Below are 15,382 nucleotides of genomic sequence, written 5' to 3'. Positions count from 1 at the left end.
GCTGCCCAAGTTCAAAGTGACCCTGGAGCTGCCCCCCGTGGTGACGGTGCTGGATGAGACGCTCCTGCTGCGGGTGTGCGGCCGGTGAGTGTGAAACCAGCCCTGCCGGACCGATAAAGGGGGACTGGAACTGCCCTGGACCTTCCTCCCCCGCCCCCTAGGCCAGAATCTGACCTGCCCCTTCCCTGCCTGCGCCCCTCTGCCCCATGCTCATGGCCAGGCAGGGCTCCCTGGGGCTCTCACTCCCACCCACATGACCAGCCCCCCTCCAGCAGGGACCCCCCCCCCCCCATGGGCAGGGGCGTTGGCCCCCTCCCCTCCCCTCCCACTTACCCTCTCCCTCCCCTCTGCTAAACAGATACACCTCCGGAAAGCCCGTCCTGGGGAGGGTCCAGGCCAGCCTGTGTTCGAAGACACACCCATCACATCGCTGGTCTCCATCTGGTTTGTTTAAGGAGCCAAGCTTGACTCTGTGCACGGAGCTTACTGGCCAGGTGAGTGTGACTGGGGCGGGGGGAGGTACATGACATGCTGCTGGAGGAGGCTCCTCTCCATGTTTTTCTTACACTGGCCAGAGGGGGCGCTGTGATTTCCCTTGGTGAGGTTCGTGACATTGGTGTAAAGCTGGTGTAAGTGCGGACGAATCAGGCCCTGGATCCATCCGGGTCCCCATCTGGCAGGCTGGGGGTGGGGACTGGCACCTGTGTAGCAGGGCTTAGAGACTTATATGCCCCCCCCTCTTCCCCACAATATCTCAGTGCCTCACTGATCCTCCTAGCCCCCGGGAGGCGGGGCAGGCTCCTGTCCCCATTGTACAGATGGGGAACTGAGGTACGGAGATGCTCAGGGTCCGTCTGCACAGCAAGAACCCTGCAGCAGCATCTCCGAGCCCAGCTCTACTGCCTGGGGCTTGAGCCGCGGGGCTAAAGGAACAGTGCAGACGCTTGGCTGGAGCCTGGGCTCCGAGACCCTCCCCCCTCCCTGGGTCTAGCGCCTGGACCCGACCGTCAACCTGCTGGTTTTAGCCCCGCAACACAAGCGGGGTCAGCAGGGCTGGGCTCTGAGACTCGCGGCCGCAGGGTGTTTCTGCTGGAGCTGTACTCAGAGGGACTTGCAGGCAGCCTGTGGCAGAGCAGGGACTTGCCCCCAGGTCTCTCCAGACCTAGGCTAGTGCCCCAGGTTATGGGGCCGCCCTTCCTCATCAGCAGCTCTCGTTAGGCGGGGGTAATGGAAGATACAGATCTCCCCGAAAGCTCTCAGTCCCTGCGGGGTTAGGGGGGTGATTGGAATTAGCCACCGTTACCACGACGATGGGGGACAAGCACCAGGGGATCTGTGATGGGCACGAGTGGCCAGGGCCTGTTTTACGTCTCATCCCACCCACAGCAGCTCCAGCTGCACAGCGCCCCCTAGCGCCACTCTGGGGTACCAGTGTCAGGGCTGACTCCAAGGTGAGAGCGCCCCCTGCTGCTGACTTCAGCACCCAGGTTTTCTTTGAGTGTCTCCCGGCCCAGCACTAACCAGGCCAAGCCCGATTAGAGACCTGCTGAGCTGACACCTGCGGGGCCTGGTGCAGAGCTGCTGCTAACAGGCTGTGAGTCTCTCCCTCCAGACTAAGAGAAATGGCTGCTTTTCCAGAGAGGTGGGGACGGATCCTTTGAAGCTGTCCCACTCTGGCTACAGGATGAGCCTCCAGGCCAAGGCGTCTCTCATGGAGGAGGGGACAGGTGGGACTGAAATCAAGCACACATGCACGCCCCCAGGCAGCCCCCAGCACTGAACCCCCAGGGGCAGTGGGGGCTCACTTGAACATGTGGTCGTGTCATTCGTAGCCCAGCTGCTTTAGAGATGGGCCCAGAGGTAGCGTTGGGGGTTGGATCTGGGGTTCTGGTTCAGCCCATCACTGGGATCAATCCCTCATGAGGAGTGCAGACCTGGGCACATTCATGCAAAGAATAAACACCCTCCCGCGAATGGCCTCTGGCTGTGGACTGAGCTGGCAGAGTGGAGTGAAGGCCCAGCCTGTGTCGCTGGGCCCTGAGTCACGGCCTCAGGGATGTTAGCGCTTAGCGTTCAAAACTGCAAGTGCTAATCGCTTAGCAACGAACCCAGATAACTCCACATTTAACCCAGAAGAACCCTGATTTCCAGAGCGGTCGACATCCGTTTGGCTGAAAACTGTAACTGTGGGGTGGATACAACGCTAACCTCGGATGCTGGCATCAGCGATGGTGAAGTGGCTGGAGGAGAGCGGGTCCAGAACAGCAACGGGTCACTGGGCAGTTCTGAAAATGGCCCTTTCTGGGGGCAGGCCCTGTGCCGAGAGGCCTGTGTGCGGGGTCAGCTCTGGGGCCGTTCAGTAAGGAGCTCTGTGCTGGGGAAAGGGCCACAGAGCCAGGAGACCCTGGTGGCAAATGTCAAGTGGCTGGTTTGGGATTAAGCACCAGGGGAAGGTGGATCTAAATTTTCTAGTTTCCAGATTCCCCAGGAAAATCCTTCTCCGCCCCCATCCAAACCTCCCAAATTCTCCCCCAAATCACACCCTCCAGTCCATAGAGAGAGGGGGTAGAAATGGCTGTGCAGATTGTTATGGAGAGAAACCTGGGACGTAGTCTGAATTCCGGTGTCGCTCCCAGCACCTTCCTCCTATCGTGCCTCCCTCTCCTGCTAGGGGTGGAGCTCAACGTGACCAAGAGCTGCAACATCATGTCTGAAATCGCTACGGTGACCTTTGAGGACGCTGACGCTACCTACAAGGCTGGAATGCCCTACACTGGCAAGGTAACGGGATTACCGGTGTGACAGAGTGGGATATGTCTGTACTAACTGTAACCTCCATTGGTGTTGACTGCTTGCCGGATGTGCTGCACTTCTGGTGCCCATGTGCCCCATGCACTGGAGATCGGATGCGTTAGCTGCGCTCTCCATGTGCTCAAGCCCCCTCTTACTGAGGGCACAATGGGGGTTGAGCAACCAGCCAACCCTCAGTTCCTTCTCACGGCCTCTGGCTGAGAGACAGAGCCAGCAGCAGTGTCCGGTCTCCTGCTCCGCTGAAGTTTTTCTCTTTACGTTTTGTAAATAGTCATTTTGATAGTTAATAATTGTTAGTGGAGATAGTGGTTTAGTTAGATTAGCTGAACTCTCCTGTTGTAGGGAGGATTTCAGTCGTAGACTCCCTCTCCTCGGAGCAAAGAATGTCGGCCATACGTACGGGGTGGGGGAATCTAGCCTGGGAAGCAGGGACTCTGGAAAACACTTGGGGGTCATGATGGATAATCAGCTGAACATGAGCTCCCAGTGCGATGCTGTGGCCAAAAGCGCTAATGCGATTCTGGGATGTATAAACAGGGGACTCTCGAGTCGGCTACTCTGTATTTGGCAGGGGTGCAACTGATGCTGGAACCCCGTGTCCAGTTCCGGTGCCCACAATTCAACAAGGATATTGATAAATTGAAGAGGATTCAGATAAGAGCCCCAAGACTGGTGAAAGGATTAGACAAGATGCTTTATAGTGATAGACTCAAACAGCTCAGTCCATTTAGCTTAAGAAAGAGAAGGTTAAAGGGTGACTTGACTACAATTTGTGAATATCGGGGAACAAATATCCAGTCTAGCAGAGAAAGGTCGAACACGATCCAATGGCTGGAAGTTGAAGCTAGACAAATTGAAACTGGAAATAAGGTGTAAATTTTAAACAGTTTACCGAGGTTCGTGGTGGATTCTCCATCCCTGACAATGTGTAAATGAAGACGGGATGTTCTTCTAACAGGTCGGTTCTGGGCATTATTTTGGGGTAGGTCTCTGGCATGTGCTAGGCAGGAAGTCAGACTGGATGATGACAATGGTCCCTTCTGGCCTTGGAGTCTACGAATCCTGGTACAGGGGGGAGGGGAGGGATCTGAGGTGAGCAGTTGATGTCTTCTCCACATACGGGGAGTTTAGTCCCCAGGATTAAAATTATGCCCCTCATGTGGGTCTGCCATGCCCGGAACGACAGACACTCTAAGTGTCTGTATTGTCTGGGTTCACAGACACACACTAGAGAGCAGTGCAGGGACTTCAGAGCCCTCCCCAAACGGGCTGTGAAATCCAGGGAGACTAGACTGAAGGTATTTCTCCTGGAGAAGACTAGGAGGCCAGGCTCAGTCCCTGAAGAGATGCAGGATCCTCCTAGGACCGATCACCGTTGGGTAAAAAGTACCGTGGCAGCCATCTCTTCCGCCTCTAAGGCTGTGCCTGCCCCGGTTAGCGACTTCGAGTGTGATGGACACCATCCTGCCAAGGAGCGTGGGAGTAGATCTCCTCCTCAGGTGCCTGCTATGTCACCTCTTTCTGTGTCTGTCAAGGCTGTATCCCCACTTTGAACTTTAGGGTACAATGTGGGGGCCTGCATGAAGGCTTCTAAGCTTAACTACCAGCTTAGCTCTGGTCCGCTGCCACCATCTCAAGCTAATTCCCTTCCCTGGGAAGCCTTGAGAAACCTTTCACCAATTCCCTGGTGAATACAGATCCAAACCCCTTGGATCTTAAAACAAGGAGAAATTAACCATTCCCCTCCTTCCTCCCACCAACTCCTGGTGAATACAGATCCAACCCCCTTGGATTTAAAAACAAGGAAAAATCAATCAGGTTCTTAAAAAGAAGGCTTTTAATTAAAGAAAAAAGTAAAAATCATATCTGTAAAATCAGTATGGAAAATAACTTTACAGGGTAATCAAACTTAAAGAGCTCAGAGGACTCCCCTCTAGTCTTAGGTTCAAAGTACAGCAAACAAAGATAAACACTCTAGTAAAAGGTACATTTACAAGTTGAGAAAACAAAGTAAAACTAACACGCCTTGCCTGGCTTTTTACTTACAAGTTTGAAATAGGAGAGACTTGTTTAGAAAGATGTGGAGAACCTGGATTGATGTCTGGTCCCTCTCAGTCCCAAGAGCGAACGAACAACCCAAAACAAAGAGCACAAACAAAAGCCTTCCCCCCCCCAAGATTTGAAAGTATCTTGTCCCCTTATTGGTCCTTTGGGTCAGATGCCAGCCAGGTTACCTGAGCTTCTTAACCCTTTACAGGGAAAAGGATTTTGGAGTATCTGGCCAGAAGGGATTTTATAGTACTGTACACAGGACAGCTGTTACCCTTCCCTTTATAGTTATGACAGGGGCATATGCACACCAGAAGTAGAGCACATATAGACACCACATTTCAAGGAACTCTAGTTACTAACAGGTAAGTACCTTCCCATTGTATGATGTGCTGTGCACATGCCTAAATTTACCCAAGGCAGATTATCATATTGTATTCTCAACAGGTGCCCAGCCTAGAAATGGTGCGTGACACTTTGTTGAAGGACTATCATGGAGAAGATCTCAAGATGGCAATCTAGCGCCATCAATTTTGATTGTCTCTCAACTACTGGTGTTATGCTTATAAAAAGCACACAGGATCTTTTTCAGGGGAAAAGGAAATACGCTGTGTTTATTGACGATATACAATTAGCATATGCATTCAATCACACCACACAGACACACTGTCCCGCCAGTCGATGTTATAGTTACCAGTCCAGAGTCCGGATCAACCTAGTGGCCAGCTAGGTTGATCACAGGTAGGGAGGAGCCGGCTTCTGTTGTTCGTGACATGATGCTCCAGGGAAGTCTTGGCAGGACAAACCCAAAGTTTCATGGCAAGGCACCCTGTTTATATAGTGATTTTTCTGCATTGGGACCAATGAGTTTTGCACCGTCGTGCTGTAATAAATTGTTGTTTGATGAGTGCTTGTTTTCTTAAATTGTCCTTCTCATTCTTTATCACAGCTATCTTGTCCCCAGTGATAGGTGCCTGTCTCATCTTTAGAGCCGTCAATCTGCCTATTTCAACAGGGGCGTGTTGCAGCCTCCTGGCGCCCTTGCGTCTGTCTCCGGTTACTCCCTGTACATCTGGCTCAGCGGTGGCCTTCACGCTTATCTCTTAACACACACATTCCTCATTCACTTGCAAAACAGAATTAATTTCACAGAACATTTTGAACAGGAACATTAAATTGAAATGCAAAAGAAAAACAATCACCGCATTCTTTTACTTATTTTAAAATGCTAAACCTACAACAAATTGGTGACCCGCAAAAGTCTGTCACTGCTTTGAAATAAGCACAGACACAGATTCTGGCTGATGTATCTCTACCAATGGCCCATTAGGCCATTCCTTTCTGCTATTCAAAAAGGGTGGTTGGCAGGATATGATCAAATCATACACCAATATATTTAATACATGCTACATTATTATTCTTTATCCTTCATTCTAAATTATATAAAATACAAACATAAAATCCTACTACTACACTAGACCACCCCCGCAGAACAATGTTATTTCTCGACACAAGGGCCCGCAGGTGGGGTGAACACGTCTGGGGGAGGGGGAAGGAGTTTTCCAGCTGAGCGCATAGCAGAAGGGTCCAGAGAGGCTCTACTTAAGAAGGGGCGCTGCTCTGTGCAGCCGTGCCGACCAACACCACATGCCAGAAGGACTGGCTGGAGACAGACAAGGCGGGAGGGATTCTGCCCAGTCGGAACTGTTGACAAAACACAGAGTCAGAGGCAGGGTGAGATCAGACTAGAGAAGGGTGCTCATCAGGACATTTGTTCTCTGGCAAAGATCTGTAACTCTTGAGCCGTCTAAGTGACTGTGGTTTAGAAATTCCTTTGTTAACCCTTTGCTTGCCTACCACATTGTCCCTAAGGGGGTAATCTTAAAGCCCAGTGCGGCCACAGCCCAGATGGGACTCAGAGGGAATGTGTGTAAGCAAAACAATGGAGCTGGGAGATCTGAGGCCCTGGATTCAGGGCCTGGGGGCGGCTGGACTGCAGTGTCCCACATCCCAAGGGAGGGCTTAGTCAAGGGGTCGGACAACCTGTTACCCCTCAGTGCTCACCCTAGCACCCCCAGCTATTCCAGTCCTGCCCCAACTTCTTCCCAGATCTGCTAATGCCCCTCAGTCCTCACCCCAACACCCCATCCCAGCCCTGGGCTTTCCCAGTGCATCTCAGGACTGGATTGCATTGTCCCTTTCTGCTCCCAGCCAGCTCTTTAGCCCCTAGTGGGCAACACTCTCCCAGGAGTCTGCTCCCTTGAGCTGTGCGTCTCCCCCTTTCTCTCCCGGCTCAGATGCTCCTGGAGACGGCAGATGGCTCTGTGCTGAAGAATGAGAAGCTGCAGCTCTTTGTTAGCTATGGGGATAAGAATAAGAACCAGACCTTCCTGACCGACGAGTCTGGCAGAGCCTCCTTCGAGCTGGACACCTCCAGCTGGACCGGGAGTGTCAATCTGAGGGTAAGTGACGGGCCTCCAAGCCCCAGTGGGGCCCCTGCACTCTGCCTCTGTTGCTGTGTCTGTGATTGTTGATGTTTATTACGGTGGTGCCTAAGGAGCAGCCAGGATCGGGGCCCCATGGTGCTGGGTGCTGCACACACTCAGCATAGCAAACGGCCCTGCCCGAAGCACCTGCAGGCTGAATAGCCAGGACAGACGGTGGGGGAGGAGGCGCAGAACCCACCAGCAGAGCCATCAATGGGGTGGTGCAAATAGTATCTTAGTGCCGCCACTTGTCTTCTCATTAATATTTGGGGTGGGGTTTAGTTAGGAAGGTCGCCCCCTTCGGGCAGCTCAGCTCAGGGGCTGACCCATTGCTGCTGTCGGGCTGCCCCATTCGAACCGCTGGGGTTTTCCATGTCACTCTTACGGACGCAGGGCGAGGGGCCATGGGGATGAGCTCAGCCGGCAGCATCAGCGCCTGCCCTGCCCCGGCTGCATTCCTGTCCTGTGCTGGGTGCTCTGCTCCCCGACGAGCCCCATCACTCTCTCTGTCCCACAGGGGCACTTCAAGCAGGTGAACAACAGCGCTGAGCATGACAGAGTCTTTCCCAGTTACCCGGATGCCGATCTTCACCTGACACCCTTCTACTCCAAGAGCCAGAGTTTCCTGAAGATCCGCTCACTGGGAGGGGTGCTGCCCTGCGACCAGGCCCAGCAGCTCCAGGTGGATTACGTCATTGCTAAGGAGGCCCTGGGGAAGGGGTCCAGGAGCCTGGATTTCATCTTCCTGGTGAGCACGTCCTGGGAGACTAAAGCATATGCACGTGTGTGTGTGTGTGAGCAGGAGGTGCGGAGTCAGCGCTGTGTCCCCACAGCAGAGCAGTGGGGAATCAAACGTTTCCTTTGAATTACCAGGGCTGGGCTAGATCAGGGCGTGGCTTTTCCCCTTTCCCCACTAGGGGCTCTGGTTCCAATCTGGCCCCAAAGCGGGGGCTGGCAGGCCGGGGGGGGGCTGGGGAATGGGATACCTGCCTGAATCTTCTTCCTTGCACCCCCACCTCTGCTGGCTCAGTCCATGGGGAGGAGAGGCCTCACCCTGCCCTGACTCCAGCCTGCGTGGCCACCCCCATGTCAGGGTGTTTGTCAGCCCCCTGTACAGCATCAGCTTGTGACCAAGTGCGCCTGTGGCAGCCCTCACTGGAAATGCCAAGGTCAGGGCAGGCTTGCAAAAAGAAGAGCAGATTCTTCCAAAACTGGTGGTTCACACTGAAGTTAGACTCACCAACCAGTCGCAAACTGCTCCTGATTCCCACCCCCCCCCCCATGTTGGTTATCTATAAGCTAAAAAAGAAATCACCCAGCCCCCTCTACTGCATTCCAGTTCTCTGGCCTCCAATCAGCACCTAGAGCCAGTACAGTGAGAAGTCATTTAAAACCTCTGCTCACTATACAAAATGTTCTTCTGACTCCAAACAGTCAGCCACATCACCAGGCCAATATTAGTTTGGATTTTACCCAGAATACCACGCTGCCAGCCAGTCCTTTAGTGTCTGAAACGAAAGGTTTATTATAAGGAAAAAAGAAAGAACGAGAAGAGAGTTGTTAAATGGTAAAACAATCACATACAAACAGAGACGTCAAAGTCCATATATCAGGTTCTGAGCAGTATTGGTGAGTTTGCTGGCTTGAAAGTCCCTCTGGGACAGATCCACAGCTTGGATGGGTTGTTCAGTCCTTTGTTCAGAGCTTTATTTGTAGAAAAGTTACTCCAGAGGTAAGAAGCAGGACTGGAGACAAAATGGAGACGATGCAGCTGCCCTTTATGGTCCTTTCTCATGTGGTTTTCTTTGTCCCAAACACAAGCTGCACAGCTCATGGCATGGAAAAGCCTTAGAGTTCTCTGTCCACCAGCCTGCCCCTACATGCCTTGCTGACTCCTAAGGTGTAGCCCCTAGTTCCTTTCAATGGGTTCACTGTCGGGCTATGACCCGTGATGGGGTCGAACAGGCTCGGCAGTGCTGATGCCAATCTGTCTGGGGGTGTCACCCAGAACCACAGCCTGAGTTTTGAAATACAGATGTACCACACAGACCTAGAACACAATACAAAGGTGATACAAACATATAAACAAGATCCTCATACTTGGCAAATGGCACCATTTCCACAGACACCTTCCATGGCATATCTGGTCCGATTCCCTGCGATTTTCTAATGTTGGTATCAACAATACCATAAAGTGTCTCCCAGATTCCACACAGCGTCACACAGCTCAGTGACCCCCGTCTCCTCCTCCGCAGGTCGTGGCCAAGGGAGCCATCGCCAGGATCCTCCACAAGGGGCTGGACCTCATGGAGGGGGCTGGTAAGTGTGGGGGGAGGGGTCTGTGCAGATAGGGGGTGCCCAGAGGGCTACTGGGGATTGAGCCCCCTGAGCAGGTGCTGGGTTGGGGGAGGGGGCTCTGCTGGCTGGGCCTGACTTCCCCTGGGTGTTTCCCACCATCCCTAGGGCTGAAGGGCTCCTTCTCCGTGGAGCTGCCCGTCGGCGCTGACCTGGCTCCCACTGCCACGGTGCTGGGATACACGGTGCTGCCCGATGGCGAGATGGCTGCCGACCGCACCCGGCTGCACGTGGCCAAGTGCTTCCCGAACAAGGTGAGACTGGGGCTCTGGGGTGGGGGAATCGCTCCCTGCCCCATAACAGGAGCCCTGAGCAGGGGCATCGCTGGGTGCCCTCGGCCCCTCCCTTCCCCGGCCTTCCAGCAACGCCAGGGTCGTTGCAGTAGTGCCAGCTCTGGTGAATTGATCACTAGCCATTTTGCCCGCGCCTGCAGGCATTCCCGCGGTGACAGGAAGAGCTCCGGCCCCCGCACAATATAGGAGCAAGTGCCTGCCCTCCCCCGCCTCCCATTCAGCTCTCCCCGGCCACAGCAAGTACCTGCTCCCCCAAACCCTTCCTGCCTCCCCCAGCCCACCCTGCTTCCCCCGCGGGCTCAGCCTCTCACTCCGGGCCCAGCAGGTACCTGCTGCCTGTCCCTGAGTCCCTGGGCGATACTCTGGAACTGCTCCCTACGAAGCCAGGCAGGACTTTGGTGAAGTCTCCTCTCTGTGAGCAGACTGTCTCCAGGGCAAGAAGCTCACACGGCTTCACCTTCCTGGGTCTGACCTTGGAGTATTCAGCATATGCCCCTCCGTGCGCTTCCCACAGTGAGTCCGCCCAGGCGGGGTCCTGGGGAAGCCAGAGGGTCCTGCACACACCCCCACTTCGCAGTCAGACGTGACTCTCAGCCAGCCAGTAAAACAGAGGTTTATTAGATGACAGGAACACGGTCTAAAACAGAGCTTGTAGGTACAGAGAACAGGACCCCTCAGCCAGGTCCATTTTGGGGGACAGTGAGCCAGTCAGCCACGTCTGCACTCACTCCACGTCCCCAGCCAGCTCCAAACTGACTCCCCCTCCAGCCCCTCCTTCTCTGAACTTTGTCCCTTTCCTGGGCCAGGATGTCACCTGATTCCTTTGTTCTCCAACACCTTTAGCTATCACCTTGCAGGGAGGAAGGGCCCCAGCCATTAGTTGTCAGGAGACAGAGTGTCGGCCATTTATGTACACCGGCCCTCCGCTCTGCAACAATTACACCCCCTTATCCCACCACCTAGAGACTTAAGAGATGCATAGGGGAAACTGTGGCACCCCTACAGTATTCAGAGGAAACATTAAGAACAGTCCCACTTTGTCACACTGCCTGCCTGCACTCTCCTGCCCCACCCCTCACCCTCCCTGTGCCCAGCTCCCCAGAGCTCCTGCTTCTGTCCCTCCCATCCCACTGGCCAGGACCCGGCCCCTCCCCGGCCCCCTCTGGGCTCCCTGGCAGGTACCTGCTGCCGTGAGCCCTCCCCACTCCCCAGTCTCCGCAGCCACTTGCTCCCCCAACTCCCCAGAACTTCTGTCACCTCAATCCTACCCACTGCCCATCCTCCAACCCGCGCCTGCCCCTGCTCACCCTGGGAGAGTCCTGGGGCGGGGGGCAGGATATGATGGTCTGATCCTCCTTCCCCTCTGGAGGCTTGCGGGGGTGGCCAGCTGGCCATATTTCTTTACAGGGCTTCTAAGGGGGCCGCTGCCCCTCCAGTCGACTGGGGCACAAGTGTCATGAGGGGAGGGGCCCCTCTCCTCCTCTGGGCCGGCAGCCGGCTCCCACTGTTAGCCAGTAGAAACTTCCCCCCATGAAGGCTGGGGCTCCCCTCTCCGGGCAGCCGGCAGGGGGACGTCCCTGTCATTGAGAAAAAGCTTTTGCCAGGGACCAGCCGTCAGCCCCCTCCCCACTGCACATAGAGGTCAGTTGGGGGGAAGGCCCCTCCTCTTTGGGAGTAGGGAGGTAAAGATACAGAATTCCTCCTCTACCTCTCCCCTCCATCTTGTGGGGTCTGGCTGAGTGCTTCTGCCCCCCTACCACTTCACCCCACTGCCCTGGGGGTAAGTGTGACCCTTCTGCCCCCCGGCCCCAGCCTGGGAAGGCAATGCACTCTTACCTGGGGGAATTTCAATGCCCCCCTCGGCAATGGCGGCTGCCCCCCCGGCAACTGGCATCTGCTTGGTATTGGCCTCATCGCTCAGCCTTCAGCTGACCCCCCCGGGCAGTGCTGTGCATGTCCAGACACACTGGGGAAGGAGGGGCAGGGGGAGCCGAGGAGCCAGAGGACAGACTGCAGCCCAGGGCTTCGTCCTCGTCAAGAATCTCAGGACTTTTGGGGGGTCTGACTCATGAGTTTTATCTGGTGGGGCTGGTGATCCTGTCGTATCCCTATCCATCTGCCCCTCCTATCCCGCACCCCCACCCCCGGGTGTCTATGAATAACTGCAGCTCCCTGAGCTGTCCCATGGGGGCGTTGAATGAGCCTGGGCTGCCTCAACCCCCACCCCCAGCACCGACTCCCAAAGCCCCAGCCCTTCAGCCAGCGGGGCCTAGGGCCAGAGTGACACTCGGTGCCTGCCCCCGCCCCTGCCCAGGCCTGTCTCCTCCTGCCCCTGGGGGTCTCTCTCCCCCTCCCCTGTGACACGCTGTGCCTCGCCAGGTGAAGCTGGCCTTCTCGCAGGACCGGGCCCTGCCGGGCTCAGAGCTCCAGCTGCGGGTGCAGGCTGCCCCCGGGTCCCTGTGCGCCATCCGCACCGTGGATCAGAGCGTGCTGCTCATGAAGCCCGAGGCCGAGCTCAGTGTCGACATGGTGAGTCCAGAGCCGGTCGCCCGGCCCTCCCCCGACGAGTCCTCCCCCCTCGCAGGGAGGAGCAATGCACGGCCGCTGGGGGACACCCCTCGAGGCCACCTCTCCCAGTCTGAGGGCTGCTCCCATGGCACTTGTCACCCCCTAACTCTGGGGGGTCCCCGCTTGCCTTGCCTCTTCTCCCTTCAGCTCTTGCAATGCCCCCCTCCTGGCACCCCCTCACCCCGGCTCCGGCTGGGAACATGGAGCTTGGAGCTGAGATAATGGCTGGGGTAACCAGAGCTCGCTCTTCAGGGCAGAGCTGGTCCCCAGGGGCGGGAGCAGGAGAATTCCCTGCTTCCATGTACAGCAGGGGACATCTGGCCAGGTGCATTGTGGGAGTTGTCCCTGCCCGGGTGACGGGATCGCACTCGGCCCGTCGCTGGCGCCTGCCGTCCAGGAGCTCAAGGGCTCTGCACACGGCGAGTGGAGCCTCCCAAGCCCCTTTGGGCAGCAGGAGATGGGACTCGGTGGGCCAGGGGCTGAGTCACGTGTCCCTGTGAGCCATGGTCCCAGGGCCAGCCCCCGATGCGACCCCTCTCTGATCCAGACAGAGTGAGGGAGGGGCGCTAAGAGCTATTCGCTGCCCCACAGAGAGAAGGGGCACCTGCTCCTCCCAGGTTCTCCCAGGGTGTTGGGAGCCGCGGGTCCCTCTCCTAGGGCTGGGGGGGAGGTGCAGGGACAGACGCCTATGTGCGGGATGGGGGATGGGCAGGGTGGGGGTTGGTTTCCAGGCTAGAGATGAGGCTGGGGTGAGAGCGAAGGTTTGTGGGGTGATGTGTTAGTGGGAGGAGGGGCAGGAGCTGGCTCTGGGGTAGCTCGTGTCTTAGTTTCATGGCTGATGTTGTCTGTGTTTGTCTTTAGGTCTATAAACTGCTCCCCTATTTTCCCCAAGGAGACTATCCCAATGAAGTGCGAGAGCCTGAGTCATGTTATCATGGGGACGCAGGTAGCTCCGGTGCGGTTCTTAACTGCTGCGTTGGCAGGTGGAGGTGTCGCAGAGGGACTAGCAGCCAGACTCCCCCACTGCCTAATGCCTACAGCCTGTTTAAGGTAGGGTTGAGCCTGGCCAGGCCTCACACTCCTCTAGCCTGAAAGGACTAAACTGGCTCCGATGTGCCCAGAGCTGCTGGTAACCAGGGGCAACATCCCACCAAACGGTTCGGCCTGTTCCAATGAATCCCCAGGGATGCTCCTAGCAAACTCAGGCCTGGGATACACCTCCCCAGCCACCTTCAGACACGGCCCAGGCCCTGAGACAGATCCCTGGCGTATCCAGGGAGCAGGAACGCCCCATCCCGCCCCACTCCTGGGCACAGGGATATTACATGTGGGGCTGGCAGCGCCACCTCCAGTTACAGTTCTCTGGCACTTCCCGTTAGAAGTTTTCAGTTCTTGTAACTTTGTCAGACTCAAACGGTTGGGGCCGAAATTTCCCCAGCCAGGGGTCGGCCTCAGGCTGAACTTTCTGAGGGGTTTCAGCTAACACAGCTCAGCAGTTGCTCAGAAGGGGAGGTGGGGAAAATACTCGGTTTTCCCATGATAAAATGAAGCTGTTTAATTGAGAAGCTCCCTACCTCGGAGCAGAGACTTGACCCTTGGCCGGGAGGTCGCCCTGGGGTCAAGGAGGTGCCCTTTGCCTTTCCCATGACATGCAGCCCCCATTCGGCTGAATGGGAAGCTCCTGGGAATGGCAGGACCCACATGCCCATCAGAGGCTTGGAGTTTGGCTGCATTATTCTGCGAGGAATCCCTCTGCACCGCGCCTGCTCCATCCCTTCGATGGGCCTGCGTGCGCCTTCGCCACAGAGCGACTGAGCCTGCTCCAGCCCAGGCCACAGGGACAGAGCAGGATTTTCCTGAAATGGCTCCTCCGACCAGCAAGACCTGCGGTGGCACCGGGTGTGGGAACGGAGCTCCCGGAGATGGTGTCTCTGGTGCTCCCAGTGCTCCCCTGCCCGTCCCAGGCAGCCTGGAGGAGGAGGAAGCCACCTGAGTGAAATATGCAGGGGGGCAAGGAGGGGGTGGGGGGATGGATGTGGAGGGGGTAAGGAGGGGGTGGGGGATGGATGCAGATGGGGCAAGGAGGAGTTGGGGGGATGGGTGCAGATGGGGCAAGGAGGGAGGTGGAGGGATGGGTGCGGAGGGGGTGGAGGATGGGTGCGGAGGGTGATGTCATCTTGCCCCGCCAGAGGGAGGGATGGACGACGTCCTCCCAAAGCCCTCAGGGGCTGGGAGTCAGGAGACCAGGGCTCTGTCCCAACTAGGGGCTGCTCTGAGTGATGGCAGCCTCCCCAGGGCGTGGGAGCCCAGTCAGACGGCCATAGTGGAATGGGCCGGGACCCGCCCTCCTACCGCCAGCAGCACTGTACAGTGAGCGTGCTGCCCATGGCACCCAGCACCGTGCGCACCGCAGCATCTAGGGGCTGCCCAGTGGCCAAGTCACTTCCCAGAACTGTCCCCCAGGCGAGTGGGGGCGTTGGGTTCTGGGCACCAGGGGACCAGACAGATGCTGCCGCGGGGGGAGCTCGGGGAGCGCGGCCGGCCCCATGGGCGGGTGCTGCACATTGCAGGGGGGCAGCAGCTCTGCTCGAGCAGAGGTTGAGTGTCGCTGGCTGTTTAAAGAGCAGTGTCTGAGTGCTCTGACATCCACAGCCTGGCCTGAGATGTGCTGTGCCTCATGGCAGTGCAGGGTGGGGCTAGTGGGCCACATGTGGGGTCATTTGAGGGGGGGGGCCAAGATACAGCCCCCCCCCATAAAATGGGTTTACACGACCCCCCGGTTCTCATCATGCTCTTTGCCCTGATTGGGGGGGGGGGGGG

General features: G+C 56.6%; 1 protein-coding gene across 7 annotated transcripts in view; it reads left to right on the top strand.

Moving 5' to 3' along the window:
- Positions 1-15,382, top strand: part of LOC117869139 (alpha-2-macroglobulin-like protein 1) — a 777,004-nt gene that overhangs the window by 745,690 nt on the left and 15,932 nt on the right. For 2 of the 7 annotated variants that reach the window (XM_034755677.1, XM_034755673.1), the window contains exons 11-16: positions 7,158-7,322; positions 7,864-8,094; positions 9,602-9,665; positions 9,810-9,955; positions 12,374-12,523; positions 13,424-13,612. The exons of 4 other annotated variants lie outside the window; for them this stretch is intronic. In XM_034755677.1, the coding sequence (XP_034611568.1) occupies positions 7,158-7,322; positions 7,864-8,094; positions 9,602-9,665; positions 9,810-9,955; positions 12,374-12,523; positions 13,424-13,612 (945 nt within the window). The remainder of the gene's footprint in view (positions 1-7,157; positions 7,323-7,863; positions 8,095-9,601; positions 9,666-9,809; positions 9,956-12,373; positions 12,524-13,423; positions 13,613-15,382) is intronic. One more of the 7 variants, XM_034755674.1, reaches the window with a different exon arrangement.

Source organism: Trachemys scripta, chromosome 23 (assembly GCF_013100865.1).
Source record: "Trachemys scripta elegans isolate TJP31775 chromosome 23, CAS_Tse_1.0, whole genome shotgun sequence".
Classification (NCBI taxonomy): Eukaryota; Metazoa; Chordata; order Testudines; family Emydidae; genus Trachemys; species Trachemys scripta.
Note: the sequence above shows the minus strand (reverse complement) of the source record. Positions and strands in the feature narration are given on the sequence as shown.